We start from the raw sequence: 20,798 nt of genomic DNA on the forward strand, positions 1-20,798 counted from the left end.
GCCATCGCGAAGCCAAGATCTGGGGGACAGGAGTCTCTGTTCCGGCACGCCGCCGGGACGGGGAAGTGCCCCCGGAAGGCTCCTCCATCGACACCACCGCCATCTTCATCACCGCTGCTGCTCCCATGAGGAGGGAGTAGTTCTCCATCGAGGCTCGGGGCTGTACCGGTAGCTATGTGGTTCATCTCTCTCCTATGTACTTCAATACAATAATCTCATGAGCTGCCTTACATGATTGAGATTCATATGATGATGCTTGTAATCAAGATGTCGTTATGCTAGTCAAGTGACTTTTACTTATGTGATCTCCGGAGACTCCTTGTCCCACGTGTGTAAAGGTGACAGTGTGTGCACCGTGTGGGTCTCTTAGGCTATATTTCACAGAATACTTATTCACTGTTATGAATGGCATAGTGAAGTGCTTATTTATATCTCTTTATGATTGCAATGTGTTTTGTATCACAATTTATCTATGTGCTACTCTAGTGATGTTATTAAAGTAGTTTTATTCCTCCTGCACGGTGTAATGGTGATAGTGTGTGCATCCGTGTTAGTACTTGGCGTATGCTATGATTATGATCTCTTGTAGATTATGAAGTTAACTATTGCTATGATAGTATTGATATGATCTATTCCTCCTTTCTTAGCATGAAGGTGACAGTGTGCATGCTATGTTAGTACTTGGTTTAGTCGTATTGATCTTTCATGCACTCTAAGGTTATTTAAATATGAACATTGAATTGTGGAGCTTGTTAACTCCGGCATTGAGGGTTCGTGTAATCCTACGCAATGTGTTCATCATCCAACAAGAGAGTGTAGAGTATGCATTTATCTATTCTGTTATGTGATCAATGTTGAGAGTGTCCACTAGTGAAAGTCTAATCCCTAGGCCTTGTTCCTAAATACTGCTATCGCTGCTTGTTTACTGTTTCACTGCGTTACTACTGCTGCGTTACTACTGCTTGTTTACTGTCCTGGGCAAAGCACTTTTCTGGTGCCATTGCTACTACTTATTTATACCACCTGTATTTCACTATCTCTTCGCCGAACTAGTGCACCTATTAGGTGTGTTGGGGACACAAGAGACTTCTTGCTTTGTGGTTGCAGGGTTGCATGAGAGGGATATCTTTGACCTCTTCCTCCCTGAGTTCGATAAACCTTGGGTGATCCACTTAAGGGAAACTTGCTGCTGTTCTACAAACCTCTGCTCTTGGAGGCCCAACACTGTCTACAGGAAAAGGAGGGGGCGTAGACATCACTCACGGAGGAATATAAGTGCGAGAGTGAGTCACTCTTCCCATTATGGATGCAATGCCGTGAGCTGATGGCACAATTTCGGTACATCAACGTCAATTAGGTCCCAAGATCGCAAAATACCGAGGCCAACGATCTTGCACAGATGGCGTCAGGCTACAAGGACATACCAGACGGATCCGATGTTCAGGTGCAGTTCCTGGAACAAGATGACTGGAGAGCCGATATCTTCAATTACTTGAAGGATCCGGCTCGGGGGGGCACCTAAACGGATAAGGTACAAGGCCATGAAATATGTCCTTATAGGAGATGACATGTTCTACAGGACGTTGGAGGGGTTACTTCTCAAATGCCTGGGACCAGCCGAGTCGAATCGGCTCTTACACGAGGTGCACGAAGGCGCCTGTGGAACTCACCAATCGGCTCATAAGATGAAGTGGCTGATCAGGCGTTCAGGGTTTTACTGGCCTGATGCGTGTGGTTGGCACGTCCGTTGGGAACCCCAAGAGGAAGGTGTGATGCGCACAGCGGCAAGTTTCCCTCAGTAAGAAACCAAGGTTTAATCGGACCAGTAGGAGTCAAGAAGCACGTTGAAGGTTGATGGCGGCGGGATGTAGTGCGGCGCAACACCAGGGATTCCGGCGCCAACGTGGAACCTGCACAACACAACCAAAATACTTTGCCCCAACGAAACAGTGAGGTTGTCAATCTCACCGGCTTGCTGTAACAAAGGATTAACCGTATTGTGTGGAAGATGATTGTTTGCAGAAAACAGTAGAACAATATTGCAGTAGATTGTATTTCAGTAAAGAGAATTGGACCGGGGTCCACAGTTCACTAGAGGTGTCTCTCCCATAAGACAAGCATCATGTTGGGTGAACAAATTACAGTTGGGCAATTGACAAATAAAGAGGGCATGACCATGCACATACATATCATGATGAGTATAGTGAGATTTAATTGGGCATTACGACAAAGTACATAGACCGCCATCCAACTGCATCTATGCCTAAAAAGTCCACCTTCAGGTTATCATCCGAACCCCCTCCAGTATTAAGTTGCTAACAACAGACAATTGCATTAAGTATTGCGCGTAATGTAACTAGTGACTACATCCTTGAACATAGCACTAATGTTTTATCCCTAGTGGCAACAGCACATCCATAACCTTAGAGGTTCTTGTCACCCCTCCAGATTCACGGAGACATGAACCCACTATCGAGCATAAATACTCCCTCTTGGAGTTACTAGCATCAACTTGGCCAGAGCATCTACTAATAACGGAGAGCATGCAAGATCATAAACAACACATAGACATAGCTTTGATAATCAACATAACAAGTATTCTCTATTCATCGGATCCCAACAAACGCAACATATAGAATTACAGATAGATGATCTTGATCATGTTAGGCAGCTCACAAGATCCGACAATGATAGCACAATGGGGAGAAGACAACCATCTAGCTACTGCTATGGACCCATAGTCCAGGGGTAGACTACTCACACATCACTCCGGAGGCGACCATGGCGGCGTAGAGTCCTCCGGGAGATGATTCCCCTCTCCGGCAGGGTGCCGGAGGCTATCTCATGGATCCCCGAGATGGGATCGGCGTTGGCGGCGACTCGGGAAGGTTTTCCGTATCGTGGCTCTCGGTACTGGGGGTTTCGTCACGGAGGCTTTAAGTAGGCGGAAGGGCAAGTCAGGAGGGGGCACAGGGGCCCCAGATGACAGGGCGGCGCGGCCAAGGGGGGGCCGCGCCGCCCTAGGGTTTGGGCACCCTGTGGCCCCACTTCGTTTCGTCTTCGGACTTCTGGAAGCTTCGTGGAAAAATAGGCCCCTGGGCGTTGATTTCGTCCAATTCCGAGAATATTTCCTTACTAGGATTTCTGAAACCAAAAACAGCAGAAAAACAAAGAATCGGCACTTCGGCATCTTGTTAATAGGTTAGTTCCAGAAAATGCACGAATATGACATAAAGTGTGCATAAAACATGTAGATAACATCAATAATGTGGCATGGAACATAAGAAATTATCGATATGTTGGAGACGTATCAGCATCCCCAAGTTTAGTTCTGCTCGTCCCGAGCAGGTAAAATGATAACACAGATAATTTCTGGAGTGACATGCCATCATAATCTTGATCATACTATTTGTAAAGCATATGTAGTGAATGCAGCGATCAAAACAATGTATATGACATGAGTAAACAAGTGAATCATAAAGCAAAGACTTTTCATTGAATAGCACTTCAAGACAAGCATCAATTAGTCTTGCATAAGAGTTAACTCATAAAGCAATAATTCAAAGTAAAGGCATTGAAGCAACACAAAAGAAGATTAAGTTTCAGCGGTTGCTTTCAACTTGTAACATGTATATCTCATGGATATTGTCAACATAGAGTAATATAATAAGTGCAATATGCAAATATGTAGGAATCAATGCACAGTTCACACAAGTGTTTGCTTCTTGAGGTGGAGAGAAATAGGTGAACTGACTCAACATTGAAAGTAAAAGAATGGTCCTTCATAGAGGAAAAGCATCGATTGCTATATTTGTGCTAGAGCTTTGATTTTGAAAACATGAAACAATTTTGTCAACGGTAATAATAAAGCATATGCATCATGTAAATTATATCTTATAAGTTGCAAGCCTCATGCATAGTGTACTAATAGTGCCCGCACCTTGTCCTAATTAGCTTGGACTACCTGGATTATCACCGCAATACATATGCTTTAACCAAGTATCACAAAGGGGTACCTCTATGCCGCCTGTACAAAGGTCTAAGGAGAAAGCTCGCATTTGGATTTCTCACTTTTGATTATTCTCAACTTAGACATCCATACCGGGACAACATAGACAACATATAATGGACTCCTCTTTTAATGCTTTAAGCATTCAACAACAATTAATTCTTTTCTCATTAGAGATTTGAGGATGTTTGTCCAAAACTGAAACTTCCACCATGGATCATGGCTTTAATTAGCGGCCCAATGTTCTTCTCTAACAATATGCATGCTCAAACCATTCAACTCAGTGTAGATCGCCCTTACTTCAGACAAGACGAACATGCATAGCAACTCACATGAAATTCAACAATGAAAAGTTGATGGCGTCCCCAGTAAACATGGTTATCGCACAACAAGCAACTTAATAAGAGATAAAGTGCATAATTACATATTCAATACCACAATAGTTTTTAAGCTATTTGTCCCATGAGCTATATATTGCAAAGGTGAATGATGGAATTTTAAAGGTAGCACTCAAGCAATTTACTTTGGAATGGCGGAAAAATACCATGTAGTAGGTAGGTATGGTGGACACAAATGGCATAGTGGCTGGCTCAAGTATTTTGGATGCATGAGAAGTATTCCCTCTCGATACAAGGTTTAGGCTAGCAAGGCTTATTTGAAACAAACACAAGGATGAACCGGTGCAGCAAAACTCACATAAAAGACATATTGAAAACATTATAAGACTCTACACCGTCTTCCTTGTTGTTCAAACTCAATACTAGAAATTATCTAGACCTTAGAGAGACCAAATATGCAAACCAAATTTTAGCATGCTCTATGTATTTCTTCATTAATGGGTGCAAAGCATATGATGCAAGAGCTTAATCATGAGCACAACAATTGCCAAGTATCACATTACCCAAGACATTTATAGCAATTACTACATGTATCATTTTCCAATTCCAACCATATAACAATTTAACGAAGGAGAAACTTCGCCATGAATACTATGAGTAGAAACTAAGGACATACTTGTCCATATGCTACAGCGGAGCGTGTCTCTCTCCCATAAAGTGAATGCTAGGATCCATTTTATTCAAACAAAACAAAAAACAAAAACAAACCGACGCTCCAAGAAAAAGCACATAAGATGTGATGGAATAAAAATATAGTTTCAGGGGAGGAACCTGATAATGTTGTCGATGAAGAAGGGGATGCCTTGGGCATCCCCAAGCTTAGACGCTTGAGTCTTCTTAATATATGCAGGGGTGAACCACCGGGGCATCCCCAAGCTTAGAGCTTTCACTCTCCTTGATCATGTTGCATCATACTCCTCTCTTGATCCTTGAAAACTTCCTCCACACCAAACTCGAAACAACTCATTAGAGGGTTAGTGCACAATATAAATTAACATATTCAGAGGTGACACAATCATTCTTAACACTTCTGGACATTGCATAAAGCTACTGGACATTAATGGATCAAAGAAATTCATCCAACATAGCGAAAGAGGCAATGCGAAATAAAAGGCAGAATCTGTCAAAACAGAACAGTTCGTACTGACGAATTTTAAAATGGCACCAGACTTGCTCAAATGAAAATGCTCAAATTGAATGAAAGTTGCGTACATATCTGAGGATCATGCACGTAAATTGGCTTAATTTTCTGAGCTACCTACAGGGAGGTGGACCCAGATTCGTGACAGCAAAGAAATCTGGAACTGCGCAGTAATCCAAATCTAGTACTTACTTTTCTATCAACGGCTTTACTTGGCACAACAAAACACAAAACTAAGATAAGGAGAGGTTGCTACAGTAGTAAACAACTTCCAAGACACAAAATAAAAACAAAGTACTGTAGGTAAAAACATGGGTTATCTCCCAAGAAGTTCTTTTCTTTATAGCCATTAAGATGGGCTCAGCAGTTTTAATGATGCACTCATAAGAAATAGTAGTTGAAGCGAAAGAGAGCATCCAGAGGCAAATTCAAAACACATTTAAGTCTAACATGCTTCCTATGCATAGGAATCTTGTAAATAAACGAGTTCATGAAGAGCAAAGTAACAAGCATAGGAAGATAAAACAAGTGTAGCTTCAAAAATTTCAGCACATAGAGAGGTGTTTTAGTAACATGAAAATTTCTACAACCATATTTTCCTCTCTCATAATAACTTTCAGTAGTGTCATGAGCAAACTCAACAATATAACTATCAAATGAAACATTCTTATCATGAGTCTCATGCATAAAATTATCATTTCTCTCCACATAAGCATAATCATTCTTATTAGTTGTAGCGGGAGCAAATTCAACAAAGTAGCTATCATCATATATAGGAGGCATATTGTAATCATAAAAGAAAATTTTCTCCTCAATGCTTGGGGGAATAAAAAGATCATGAAAACCAGCTTCCCCAAGCTTAGAACTTTCTATATTATTATCAACAATGGTGTTCAAAGCGTTCATACTAATATTACTACCAGCATGCAAATAAGATTCCATAGGTTTTTTAATTTTCGCATCAAACAATCCATGTTTTAAATCAGGAAATAGAATAAGAAGATCATTCTTGTCCATTATGCCAAACTAGTGTAATAAAAACATGCATGATATTATAAAGTAAAACAAGTAACTAATTTTTTTGTATTTTGATTTAGTGCGGCAAACAAAGTAGTAAATAAAACTAAGCAAGACAAAAACAAAGTAAAGAGATTGAGAAGTGGAGACTCCCCTTGTAGCGTGTCTTGATCTCCCCGGCAACGGCGCCAGAAATTTGCTTGATGCGTGTGGTTGGCACGTCCGTTGGGAACCCCAAGAGGAAGGTGTGATGCGCACAGTGGCAAGTTTCCCTCAGTAAGAAACCAAGGTTTAATCGGACCAGTAGGAGTCAAGAAGCACGTTGAAGGTTGATGGCGGCGGGATGTAGTGCGGCGCAACACCAGGGATTCCGGCGCCAACGTGGAACCTGCACAACACAACCAAAATACTTTGCCCCAACGAAACAGTGAGGTTGTCAATCTCACCGGCTTGCTGTAACAAAGGATTAACTGTATTGTGTGGAAGATGATTGTTTGCAGAAAACAGTAGAACAATATTGCAGTAGATTGTATTTCAGTAAAGAGAATTGGACCGGGGTCCACAGTTCACTAGAGGTGTCTCTCCCATAAGACAAGCAGCATGTTGGGTGAACAAATTACAGTTGGGCAATTGACAAATAAAGAGGGCATGACCATGCACATACATATCATGATGAGTATAGTGAGATTTAATTGGGCATTACGACAAAGTACATAGACCGCCATCCAACTGCATCTATGCCTAAAAAGTCCACCTTCAGGTTATCATCCGAACCCCTCCGGTATTAAGTTGCTAACAACAGACAATTGCATTAAGTATTGCGCGTAATGTAACTAGTGACTACATCCTTGAACATAGCACTAATGTTTTATCCCTAGTGGCAACAGCACATCCATAACCTTAGAGGTTCTTGTCACCCCTCCAGATTCACGGAGACATGAACCCACTATCGAGCATAAATACTCCCTCTTGGAGTTACTAGCATCAACTTGGCCAGAGCATCTACTAATAACGGAGAGCATGCAAGATCATAAACAACACATAGACATAGCTTTGATAATCAACATAACAAGTATTCTCTATTCATCGGATCCCAACAAACGCAACATATAGAATTACAGATAGATGATCTTGATCATGTTAGGCAGCTCACAAGATCCGACAATGATAGCACAATGGGGAGAAGACAACCATCTAGCTACTGCTATGGACCCATAGTCCAGGGGTAGACTACTCACACATCACTCCGGAGGCGACCATGGCGGCGTAGAGTCCTCCGGGAGATGATTCCCCTCTCCGGCAGGGTGCCGGAGGCGATCTCCTGGATCCCCCGAGATGGGATCGACGTTGGCGGCGTCTCTGGAAGGTTTTCCGTATCGTGGCTCTCGGTACTGGGGGTTTCGTCAAGGAGGCTTTAAGTAGGCGGAAGGGCAAGTCAAGAGGGGGCACAGGGGCCCCAGATGACAGGGCGGCGCGGCCAAGGGGGGGGGGCCGCGCCGCCCTAGGGTTTGGGCACCCTGTGGCCCCACTTAATTTCGTCTTCGGACTTCTGGAAGCTTCGTGGAAAAATAGGCCCCTGGGCGTTGATTTCGTCCAATTCCGAGAATATTTCCTTACTAGGATTTCTGAAACCAAAAACAGCAGAAAACAAAGAATCGGCACTTCGGCATCTTGTTAATAGGTTAGTTCCAGAAAATGCACGAATATGACATAAAGTGTGCATAAAACATGTAGATAACATCAATAATGTGGCATGGAACATAAGAAATTATCGATACGTTGGAGACGTATCATGGCCCACCATGCTTGAGGACTGCTTTAGGTACTATAAAGGGTGTCAAGCGTGTCAGATGTTTGGGAAAATCCAGATGGTGCCCGCATCAGCAATGAACCCCATCATCAAGCCTTGGCCATTTCGAGGTTGGGGCATAGATATGATCGGCAAAATCCATCCTGCATCGAGCAAAGGCCACGAGTGGATCTTGGCCATTACAGATTATTTTACTAAATGGGTGGAAGCCGTCCCTATGAAGTCAGTAAAATCAGAAGATGTTATCAATTTTGTGAAAGAACATGTCATTCATAGATTCGGGATTCCCCAGACTATCACGACCGATGGAGGTTCGGTCTTCATTTCTAAAGAGTTCAGAAAGTTCTGCGATGACATGAGGATTAAGCTGATCCGATCGTCTCCGTACTATGCTCAAGCAAACGGGCAAGCTGAAGCGTCCAACCAGAGCCTTATCAAGCTGATTAAGAGGAAAGTTGACGAGTACCCTAGACGTTGGCATGAGGTATTGTCAGAAGCTTTGTGGGCTTATCGCATGTCATGCCATGGAGCTATAAAAACTTCGCCATACCAGCTGGTCTATGGGCAGGAAGCCGTGTTGCCTTGGGAAATTACGGCTGGATCGAGACGTGTTACGTTTCAGAATGATCTAACAGCTGAAGAATATGCAGCCCTGATGAGTGATACTATTGAGGATTTAACGGAACTCAGACTTTGGTCGTTGGAGAAGATTAAAGAGAACAAAGCCAAGGTAGCCCGCGCATACAATAAGAAGGTGAGACCAAAGGAGTTTCAGGTTGGTGATCTAGTATGGGAAACTGTGTTGCCATTAGGGACTAAGGATAAAGCATATGGTAAATGGTCTCCTAATTGGCACGGTCCGTACAGAGTCGACCAGGTTTTGAAGGGTAATGCATACATGCTCGAGCAGCTGGACGGTGTTAAATTTCCAGTAGCTGTCAATGGTCAACATCTCAAGAAATATTTCCCAAGCATGTGGGATGACGGACAGTGAAATATGGGGGCCGATGCATAAAATCGGCCAGTAAAAAAAATTTACATACAAATCACAGCCGATGCACGGACATCGATTTCAAAAAAATATGCAAAAACAACAAGATACAAGTACAGCTGATGCACAGGCATCGACTTCGGACTAAAAGCCGATGCACAGCCATCGACTCTAGAGGTACGAGCTCAGTTGAGCGGTTATCATATTACATATGGAGGCTCTACAGTGGCGCGAGGTGATTCTGTCATTGGATTCTGCCGTTGGATTCACCGTGGAGTTAAATCTGCGTGACTGAGATCTAAGATTCGCGTGGCCGTAAGTTGGATCTGTTCTAACGGCAACTGAGTGGGCCTTATTCGCGTTTTATGGCAAAGGCCGATGCGCTGCCATCGGCTCTCTTTTCAGCGTTGACTTACTTTGACTATCGGCAAAATCAGTTGAAAACATTTTTCATTGATAAAGGGGATTTCTTACATGGAAGAACCGATTGCTCGAGAAAGGAAGAACAAAAGAGAGGTCTATTGACCGATCTACTACTACTACTAGTCCTATACTAGTAGATGCTACTCTATGGGCCGTCGCTGCCCTCGTCATCGCTGTCGTAGCTCTCGTCGGCGCTGCTGCCGGCGACCTCCTCGTCGCTACTCCCGTAGCCCTCGGCAGGGGCTTCTTCCTCGTCGTCGTCGTCGTCGTCATCCGACCCAGCGCGGAAGCGCTTTGCCGGCGGATAGTCGTCGGAGGAGTCGTCATCCTCCTCTTCCTCCTCATTGTTGGAGGAGGTGAAGTCGGCCCCGTCCCAGGAGAAGCGGTCATCCTCGCTCTCCGCCTCCAGCTCCCCATCGGCGAGGAACTGGAAATCGTCGTCTCCGCTGGTCAAGGACTTGTCATCCTCGGACCAGACGGAGGAATTGTGGTCCTCCTCGTCCCACTTCTCTGGGGCGCGGATGTCATACGCCGCCAGCGAATCCAATTCCGGTGTTGGCTCCCGAAAGGAAGAAGAGGAGGAGGAGAGAACCGATGAGGCGGAGGAGGAGGAAGAGGAAGACATGGCTACGGAGGAAGGGGGTTTTTTGTGCCGATGGCTAGTACAGAGCAAGGGGATGAAGAGGCGAACTGTTCGGCACAGTTAAATAAAAGGGGATATAGTGGAGATTTAATGCCGCAGCGGTTTCCGAGGAAGTGGTGCCAAAAAACTGTCAAATCGTGCAGAGAAGTTGAGAAGGCAAGGCATCATGATGAAGGATACTGCGACGGTTCTGTTCTGCCACGACATGACCCGACGAAGAAAAAACAGAGTGGTTTTGGAATTATCATTGCCAAAACCAGGGGGGCATGTGTTATCACAAGATTTTAACCGAATCAGAGGTGGGCCGTGATTGAGATGGGCTTAGAGAATATGCATGAAATTATTCATGAATCGGCCTTGTGTAAGAGTTTGGGCTAGATTGCCCGTGTATCTGTAAATTATAGTAGGATACGTGTCGGTTAGAAATAAGAGATAGAGTTTAGCTCGTACACGGTTGGGATTATTCCCAAGTTAGAAAGTCTGCGGACTATAAATATGTATCTAGGGTTATTGAGAAAGGAGGACGATCACGTTCACAACAAACCAATCTAGGCGCATCGCCACCCCTTGTTTCGAGGGTTTCTTCCGGGTAAGCACCATGCTGCCTAGATCGCATCTAGCGATCTAGGTAGTATCGAGTTTATTCGTTGTTCATGCGTTGCTCGTGCTGAAGCCTTGTTGATGGCGAGCAACGTAGTTATCATAGATGTGTTAGGGTTAGCATTGATTTTATCTTGATATATTCGTTTGGTTATGCTATCCCTAGATATCTAGCTGCCTTTACACCTATTTTAGGTGTAAGGGCAGCATCTTGCTTAGTCTTTGTTTAGTAGATTCGATCTGTTATGTTTGCTCCTTGTTCTTCAAGGATTAGTTTGATATCTACATAGTTAGGCCTTACAAACGGGTTGAATGATCCAGTAGCGCGTAAGGTATAGTTTGCTAATCCTAGAGAGGATATTCCGGGAATCAACTCCACGTTGGTTTTTAGGCCTTGTCTAGGGCTGGTTTATTATTATCTTTCGTGTCTTCCAGGCTCAATTACGTGTAGGACGTTCCGGTTATGTGGTGAGAACCCTAAATCGTCGTAGATCGTTTTAACTTAATATTGATCAAGCAGGACCACCATGCTATCGTAGATCCCATACGAATCATGGGTGGATCGGCTCCTTGAGCCGATTCACAGGATAACCTGAGAGCCGATCGAGGCTCGTATTTAATGTTTACGTGTATGCCATGCAGGAAACTAGTCGAAGCAATCCATCACCTTCCTGACCAGGTATAGGTCAGGTGGCACACTCTTGCACCAGCTTGGACGCGTGCCGGAGCATTGCGGGCCGTCGCCCGAGGGACCAGGGCCCACCAGCAGTCCTGGGAGCCTCTCGGCTCTACGTGTTGCCCGTCGCTGCTCGCCGGTGGGTTTTGGTGGTCAACACTACCATGATCGAAGAGATTTGGTATTGGATAATACAACATGTGCAATATTAGCCAAAACTAGCACCTCATGGCCACACATCCCATGAACAAGTGTTTATCATCCTGAGTGGCTAAGTTGCAAAAGACACACTTCTGGTTAGGAGGTAAACCCCGTTTCATGAAACGATCTGCAGTCGAAAACCGATTAATGTTTGTCAGGTTTCGATTCACGGCAAAGAGATTAGCAGGTGTAGGATCTTGTAATCACGAACCAATGGGCTAACAACCTCAAGGCACACACGATATATATAGGTTCAGTCCCTGCATAAGGATCCGGGAACGGTCCTACGTCATGTGTATATTTTATTATAGAGAGTGTGTGAGGTGATCAAATAATACAATAGGGGTATTCCATCTTAGATGCTAGCTAGAACGCATGGTGGACGGCTTCTAGGAGTCTAGCCGGTGTATTGGCTTGTTCCGGCTAGGAACAAACCTCTAGGTGGAATGAAACTAATGGGGGTGCTCTGAGAGCCTGAAATATTAACTTCCTATGAACTACTTCTCCAACTCCAGTGGGCTTTTCATCGGAGTCTTCGAACTTCTTGTGGGTGGACGATTACGTAGATGATGTTCATGTACTTTCTAAAAAGCTCCTCCTAGGCTCTAAACGGTCAAAACTCTTAGAGGGTGTCGAATGTGGTGTATGTAAAGGTGTTGGATGAGTTGCCAGAAAAGATCTCGTAGAGGATGCCCTTGCTTCTTCCTTAGGATACTCCTTTTATACTCTCGATCATGGACATCGAGGTATGGCCGAGGAGTTCTCGCCATACCAATGGTGGTGCTGGACTCCTTGGCCGCTACTTCTCCTTCTTATCAACGGCCTTCAGGAAGTCATCCACTGTAGATGATGTTGGGCGTATGGCTCGGGCCTCTAGGCATGGCAACGCCGCTCTGGAGGTTGGGATGTGACCCGGCGATGGAGTCGGTTCCTCGCCATGCCGCCTGGAAGCTTGCCCCCGACGGCAGGTCATTTGTTCACATCAATCGGTATACATGTCACGCATCTCATCAAGGACTGGGATGTGGGCCCTTTCCTATTTCTAGCCGGCTATTCGGAGGGTTCCTAGCGGGTATACATGATTGGCGGCTTGGACCTTGTTCGGCCAAGGCTTCAAGAACCACATTTAACCTTAGCCAGTTACTAGAGTTTTTCCTCCTATGAGTACCCGATTACTCATGACCCCGAGACCGTTGATCAGCCAGGTGGAGGTTTTGCAGCGCAGTGGAGCTCAAGATCCCCAAATGCTGCTGGCATTCTAGCAATACCGCAGCTTGGAGTGGGCAAAGTGTGCTCTGTATACTGATTGTGCAGAGCAGGTGCCTTTCAGAACCCAAAGCACTCTTAAATTTTCCATATTCACCGTACATTTTAGAAAATCATCAAGAGTTTAGATGCATTGACATCACAGCGTTAGAGGCCAAGCACCGCCACTGACTGAGATGATGTCAACATAACGCATCCAGAGTCTCGAGTCAAACCTCAAGGCAGGACTGAGTGACAATATATTGTCTATCTAGAAGACCAATCAGCCCCCCAGAATGGCAAGGCCAACATGATCCCCTTCAAAAAAAAAGGCAAGGCCAACATATAACAAAATAAAGCACCTGTCGATTCAGTTCCGTCGGACAAAACTGAAATGAAGGCGGCTGACGTGCAGATCAAGTCAAAGGAAGTGGCTGGCAAGAACGGGCCCAAGCTGCCATCCATCTCCTGCTTGTCCTCAACTCTCATCCATGAGCTGTGTCTGTGACTCTGTGTGGCGCCCGCCAGCCAGCCGCCTTCTTAGCTGCAAATTAAAGGGATTATCTGGTTGCCGGAGTACGTAGGTCACACCTCCCTGTCGTCGGGACATGGCCGGTTCTGCCTGTCAGCTTGTTGGACTCCCCAACTGTTCACGTCGGAACAAGATCACAGCTACACTCCTTCACAAGCTCTTCTGCAGCTGGTCCAACCTGCCTAAACAACTAGCCGTTTGGTGGCCATCACGGAGAAGATCTACTGTATTTCCGTCACTACTACCTGTTTGTCTAAAATGAAGTTCAGTTATTGTGCCACGCAAAGTAACTGAATCATCGTGCTCTCTACAGTCTACACGGTAAAGATAAGTTACAAGTTTACAACTGACCTGCTGTCTAACTCTGGAAACTTGTGTGACCTGTAAGCTTCAGAACCTGAAAGTGTTATCTTGCTGCATTTTTCTTCCAACACGGATTTAAGTATAAGCACACCCACACAGAAAAATGAAATCCGTACATAACACAGGTGCTTGTGACTCAGATTACCGGTCAAAAGCTGCCGTCTTTTTCTTGAATTGGTTCAGGAGAAAGCGCGGATCGATGGATCTCTGAAGATTATAGGCATAACATAATCGGACGCATCAGGTGGGCAGGCGGCGGCCGAATGATTGTGAGCCAACGTGCAGGCCAGCAGGATTAAGGTATCCAAAGCAGCGGGAGAAGATGATGATGACGACGACGACGATGATTAATCCATCGATAGTACAACCCCTTCACATGATCTCACATGAGAGGAAGCTTGATCACGGATGCCATTAGTTGCAAGTTGCAACCTGGGAGGAGCGTTTTGTAGTGCAAGTTGCGTCGCCTGGATCGGCTAATCAGTTAGTCAAAGATTTAGCGCAGTGTCAGGATTCTTAACCGGATCAAATCGCAGTTAATAGGATGCCCTTACGTCGGGAACTCGGGATACATACACCTAATAAAAACATAACAAATCTCTTCAATGCCATATAGCCATTGCCAAACAAATATGGTTATGGAGATTCAGCTTTTCGATCAAAGACCGTGTTGCAACCCAGCTCTAATCTGTTAGCTGTGGAAATTTACGAGGTCATAAACTATGTTTCTTGCTGCTAACTGAAGGAAAATGTAAATGGATTCAGATGGAAAGGGCACGGATACTTCGATCGGAAGGGAATCATCATATTGGGCGGCACCGTGCTGCCTCACGCAATCAGCATTCAACAGGCATGTGACAGCCTGATCCCCCACTAAACTAATCATTCAGCCTTGTCAGATCAGTTTCTTTCAAATGGCACCAAGATGCGTTGTGCATATGTACTGGTCACATGCATGCGTACCGGTTCAGCAGTAGTTGTGATCAACATGCGTGATGCATCATGGCTGAGCTACTGCTATGGTGCTTCCACTTCAGTTTCCTATACCCTTCATAGGGGGGGAAATAGTCTTGGACACATCAACTATCTTTGTAAGCTTAGTTTTGGTCCAAAATGTTCAGACCGGACAAAGTTGATCCTTAGAATCGAATGGTACCAAACGTGTTTGATCCCATACCACCATAACCAAAGTGGTATGATGAGCCTAAATGTGGTTTGAATAAGAGGTAACTTGGTCAACACACGAAATTTCCAAAAAAAAAAAAAAAGGAGAAACTGTTGAATATATAAGCAAATATCCATATGAAATAATCCGTACAAGTAATTGATAAATCATGACTGCCTGGTGACCGGGTGTACACACGAAATTTCCAAAAAAAAATAAGAAGAAGGAGAAACATCAGTTCTCTTATAACGGATGAAGCCTGGTGACCGGGTGTATACGTGAGCACGCATCCAATGGTTGACACGTGTCACATCTAGCAATCCACTGTTACAATCATTGTTGGGTTAGCAAACCACATCAGCACTAACAACACTTCCAAATCACGTAGGATCCACCTTTTTGAATTCAAATAGTGGGCCAGATGCACTTTCAAATCACATAGGACCCACGCCAAGTACGCTTAGCGGTGGATAAGACAACATCAAGGCAACAGATCCAATTGACGAGAACCGGATCTCAACGCAGATCGTGTGGCATCTAGAGGGTGCTCACGTATACACCTAGTCACCAAATCCCCTCTCTCTCTTATAAAACTGGAAAAAAAATAGGGAAAACAAAAAAGCTGAAAGACCCTATATTTTGTCTAAAATGAAAGTAGAGTTAACAAATTAGATGAAAAGAAAATAGAAGTTTTATGGAAAAACTTGGAACTTTGAGGAAACTTAAAAATAATTTAGAAAATAGTATCTATTTTTACGAGTTCCTACTAATTACAAGGTTCTTCGGGATAACTGTTTACCGTTTTTATTTTCAAATATATTTCAGTTCTTCAAAGTTCCTTGAGTTTAATAACATATTTTGGCATATTTTTATTTTATTTATTTATCTGCATTCCCCTTATCCTTTTAAGTTACCTAATATTTCAAAATAATTTTTTGTGTTGATTGTGACATCACATGTGCAAACCACCATCATATCACATCTTGCATTTTGATTGAGGTCAAACACCAACTTTATCCATTAGTATTGAAAAAGAATCTCCAAATGTGTCTAATTATTACTCGGTAAACAATTGAGGGTGAACCATTTTCTAATCTCTATATGCATGGACTTCAATCACATCAGGGAAATTTCACACTAAGAACTTCGAATACGTGCAGAAATTGCCTTGTTTTAGTCGTGAGCTTCCACTTCAAGCAAATTTATAGATGTATCGTACATGATACTTCTCGAAAACTCATGAAGAGTATAGGAATATTCGTTAAAATATAATTGCTTTTATTTGTTAGTTTCCTGTAATTTCCTGGCTATTTGTGAGGGGTATATTAAGTTGACGGCTTTGTAGTAACCTGTCGAGTACAGTCTGATTCTCGCCCCCACCCACCCCCGAGCGCTAGCTGAAAAGATCTCGATCCACTTCACTTACCCTTGAATGGTTAGTTTGGAAAAAATATAACCCCAACAAAACAGGTATACCTTCAGATGGTTGATGCGCTTAAGGCACCTGGTCCCTTCCAATGGATTTGGAAATATTTTGCTCTGTCAAAGCAGAAATTCTTCTATTGGTTAATGACATAGATGAATACCAAGGAGATCATGACTAGAAAGCATTTCTATGTTGAGTATGCTAAATGTGTTTTCTGTGATCAGAACATTTTCGAAGATGTGAGGCATCTGTTTTTTTTTATGTGCCTTCACTAGAAACTTCTGGTGGAAATAGAGTCATGAATGGAATGGTGATCTACCTCTCATTGAGATGATATCAGATGGAAAACAGAGAAACTCCTTGCTGTATTTTAATGATTCTGTCATCATTGGATCATGGAGTATATGGAATCATAGAAACGGGATCATTTTTTAGCAACCTAACAGGGATATTGAAGTATGTTTTGGTATGCCCAAAAGTTACTTCTCTCAGACTATTCACGGAGCGAAACCCAGCTTATAGGAGAGGAATGCAAGACTGGTTGGATTTGTTATGAAAGATATCACTCTTTTCGTCTCTCCTTTTTCACTTTGGTTTGTCCTTGTAAATAACCCATTTATATAATGAATGTTTGGCAGTAGGGATTTTCCCTACTGTTTATGCTAAAAAAAACAATTGTATTTACATTTTTTTGTGCTAAGTTTGTTCTTATCAGTGTTCCCTGTTGTTCTACTTTAACCTGGTTTTTCATATCTATTTATTTTTTCCTTGTCTATTTCTACAAAAAAAAAACGTTTCCATGGTTATTTCTATATTTTCCCTTGTGTATTGATTGAGCTCTCAAGTCTGCGAAACTGCCTATGTGTCATCGGCCATGCCATTTTGACTTATTGAGTTGAGGGAACAAATACATCATTGTTGAAAGCTATGGCTTAAACTTGGATATTTAGCTGTTCATTGACCAAAACTAAATTCTACGAATGGTTGATGGTGGACTAATTAATATGTATGGGCTTCAATAACTTTCAAACAGAGAAACAGCTCACTTCCTATAGAAAATTGCATTGTTTTAGTGTTGTGATCTTCCACTTCAAGCAAAGTTGGCACGTCGTATATAGATACATCGTACATAACACTTCGAGAACCAAATTTACTTTATCCTGCCCGGCATCAGACTCGAACAGTGTAGCTGGCCTAAACATATTAATACGATGTAGCGTGCATAAAGATGTCGATACTAATGTGATATCCTGGTATATACAACGGATCATGATCCCAAGTGCATGAGTTGCTCTTTGGTTCACTGTACACGGTCGCTGAATTATCATTGCTGATGGGAGTTAGCGAGCATGCATCAGAGAGGAGATCCAGTGTACCTACCAGCAGACTTCAGAGCATCTCCACTCATGCCCCGGGTAGCCCCGGGGCCTCTTTTTTCCATCCGGACGGACGAAACTCGTCCAGTCACGCCCCCAGCTTCTCGTTTTCGTTCGGATTTGGGTCTAAATCCGTCCGGACTCCCCAGGCCATCCTCGGTTTCCCGGGGTGTTGCCGGAGACTCCGGATGAAGCAAATTCCGCGATCTGACCCGCGTGTCAGTGAAGATTCCATGCTCTAGTCCGCGCAAATTCCCCGGGACGGCTGGAACTTCGGCGCTCCCCAGGCCAAATTTTCCTCCAATCCGGACGAAAATTTCGCTGGATTTGGGCGTGGGTAGCCCCAACGAATGGGGATGCTCTCATAAACATTGGGGTAGAAAACTGGATAGTCATGTGCAGTTATGCGGTTTTTCTGTGTGCGAAGAACAAATGAGATCTCGCGGTTCAAATGAACATGTTATGGGGCATACATGATTTTAGTTTGTTCGACAGTTAGCACTTAGTAGCAACGATTAACGGTAATCCACTTGAGGAAAAGTAAAACGAAAAAGCAGTAAGATGATGAGTATGCTAAAACAACAGTTAGTGATCAGTAAGATGAAAGATTCCTCCATGTTACCATTTTTAAGGGGATGCGCAGCACAACTGCACAGAAGATTACTTCTTGGTTTAAAAAGCCAGGTTAATCGCACTCCCCCTTTCAAATTGAAATGAACACAATTGGTTAAGCAGCAACAATAGTGTGATGCCATCCAATCCTGGTACACCTCAAAATCAATTCAAAGACATGGAAGTCTCTTCACCAGACATCACGGTTCCTCATACAGTTCCGTCATCATATTCATCCATTCCGGAGTCACTAAAAAAACCACCAGGATAAAAATTTCGTTCAGTTACTTTCCCAGGTTACGCCGCAATGTTAGATAAAACAAGCCTTACCACTTTGACCAGTGGATTTTTGTATTTGGATTTTCTGGAAATGGTCACATACCTCGCTGTCACCTATGAAATTCTTTCTGCGCGCGGTCAAACTGAAAGCGTTAGGTGCATTTTACAAAAGGGGGACATGGAGCACTCCAAGTCCAATCAACTTCACATGCCAAGACGCATGGACTAATCCCCAAGAAACATGTTTGACCAAGCAATACCCATGCACTTTACACCTAATTGGATCGGACTAATATGCACACCCATTGAATTGGATGAGCTAAATAAGCAGCATTTTGTGGTTAACTGGAACTAAGTAAATCCCATGTAAAAAAAAACAGAACTACTGTAGTAGTAGTAAGTTCTTGACAAGATTTACATGCTCTCAAAAGACTCCTTATAAAAATCTGTACAGCTGGCGAACTAATATTTACCCTGTATCTCAACAGGCCAAGATAGGTGATCTACTCCCGTCACGCATAAAGATTGCAGCTACATTAATAAAGGATGGGCGCAAAAATAGTACGGTAAAGATTGCTGCAAATTAATACTGAAGATCATGCCATTGGGATTCAGGAGCTACCATTTACAGATTGGGGAAAGAACCTTTCTTTTCACAGTTGGACGACTGAAATTGAAGACAATAAACAGAGAAAGAAACAAAAGAAAACAAGGCGAGCCGCCACCGCCGCCGCCGCCGGTAAGTGTCTACACGGCGACCCTCTGCAGGACCCTGGAGGGCACGGCGAAGCGCGCGGAGAAGGAGCGGGAGAGGTTCTCCGGCTCGACCCAGGCGGCGCCGTCGTCGAAGTTCTGCGCGTAGCTGTAGGCGTCGTAGGGCTCCCGCGGCGCCGCCGACGGCACGCAGCCGGTGGTGCAGAGCAGTATCCTCTTCTTCTCGCGGACGATCTTCCGCCACAGGCCCCTCAGCTTGGTGCCGCACCCGCGAGACGAGGCCGCGGACGACGCCCGCCCGTACGAGGAGGCGGCGGCCTTGTCGAACTGGCCGTCGAAGTAGTAGTCGTCGTCGTCGTCGAGGTCGAAGCCGTCGCGGACGTAGCGGCGGGACATGGAGGGGGCGCAGGAGCAGGATGCCTGCCGCTGGGAGCGCTGGCCGTCGGCGCCGTCCATGGCGGGGAGAGGAGTGGGAGAGGCGGCAGTTGCAAGAATCAAGAATGGGGGGAGAGAGGTTGTGCGAGAGAGATGGGAGGCGTTGGTCGTGGGTTGTGTATATGTAGCGAGGGAGGACCGGAGAAGAGTGGCCGGTGGGTGGTTTTGCTCGTGGGTTACGATAAAATATCTTTTTAATCACGTACAAAAGTAGGAAAAAATATTGTGCTAACAACCCATATCTGACTGGATTAATCATTTTATGACGAGGCCAGAATAGCTGTCTATAGTGATCAACCAACAGCCCATAGGTGACTGGAAAATGTACTCACATAAATTTCTCTCAAATTTTCTTGGTTTCCATAGACACTAAGAAACGCATGAATGATTTATAGGTTTTGCAGATCCTGACAGGAATTTAAACTTTTAGTCTTGTGTAATTAAGAAAAAAGGAGACACCATTTACGCTAAAGCAGAGGTATTGGCACAAACTTAGAGCTAAATATGCTACTTAAATGAATTCGGTAAGACGGTAACTCAGTAACTATTAAACTTGTGAGATTAAACTTGTGAGATTAGCCTTGGCTGTTGACTCAAAAATAGGATTATACGATTTAAAACCTTTGAATTATTCTAATTAAATTTCGGGTAATCTATATTTGCATTCTAGTTGCTATACCATATCATATACCTTCTGAAGCGCCACTTCGAAATTAGATACCTTTATCCAATGAATTCATCA

The 20,798-nt window shown here is 43.9% G+C and overlaps 1 protein-coding gene across 1 annotated transcript; it reads right to left on the reverse strand.

The window, feature by feature from the left end:
* Window positions 1-19,480: 19,480 nt before the first annotated feature.
* Window positions 19,481-20,169, reverse strand: LOC127341628 (uncharacterized). The gene has a single exon (XM_051367495.2). It carries the CDS (start codon window positions 20,075-20,077, stop codon window positions 19,655-19,657), a length of 423 nt encoding a protein of 140 aa, XP_051223455.1. The 5' UTR covers window positions 20,078-20,169; the 3' UTR covers window positions 19,481-19,654.
* Window positions 20,170-20,798: the final 629 nt, after the last annotated feature.

This window comes from Lolium perenne, chromosome 3, assembly GCF_019359855.2.
Source record: "Lolium perenne isolate Kyuss_39 chromosome 3, Kyuss_2.0, whole genome shotgun sequence".
In the NCBI taxonomy this organism is placed as follows: Eukaryota; Viridiplantae; Streptophyta; class Magnoliopsida; order Poales; family Poaceae; genus Lolium; species Lolium perenne.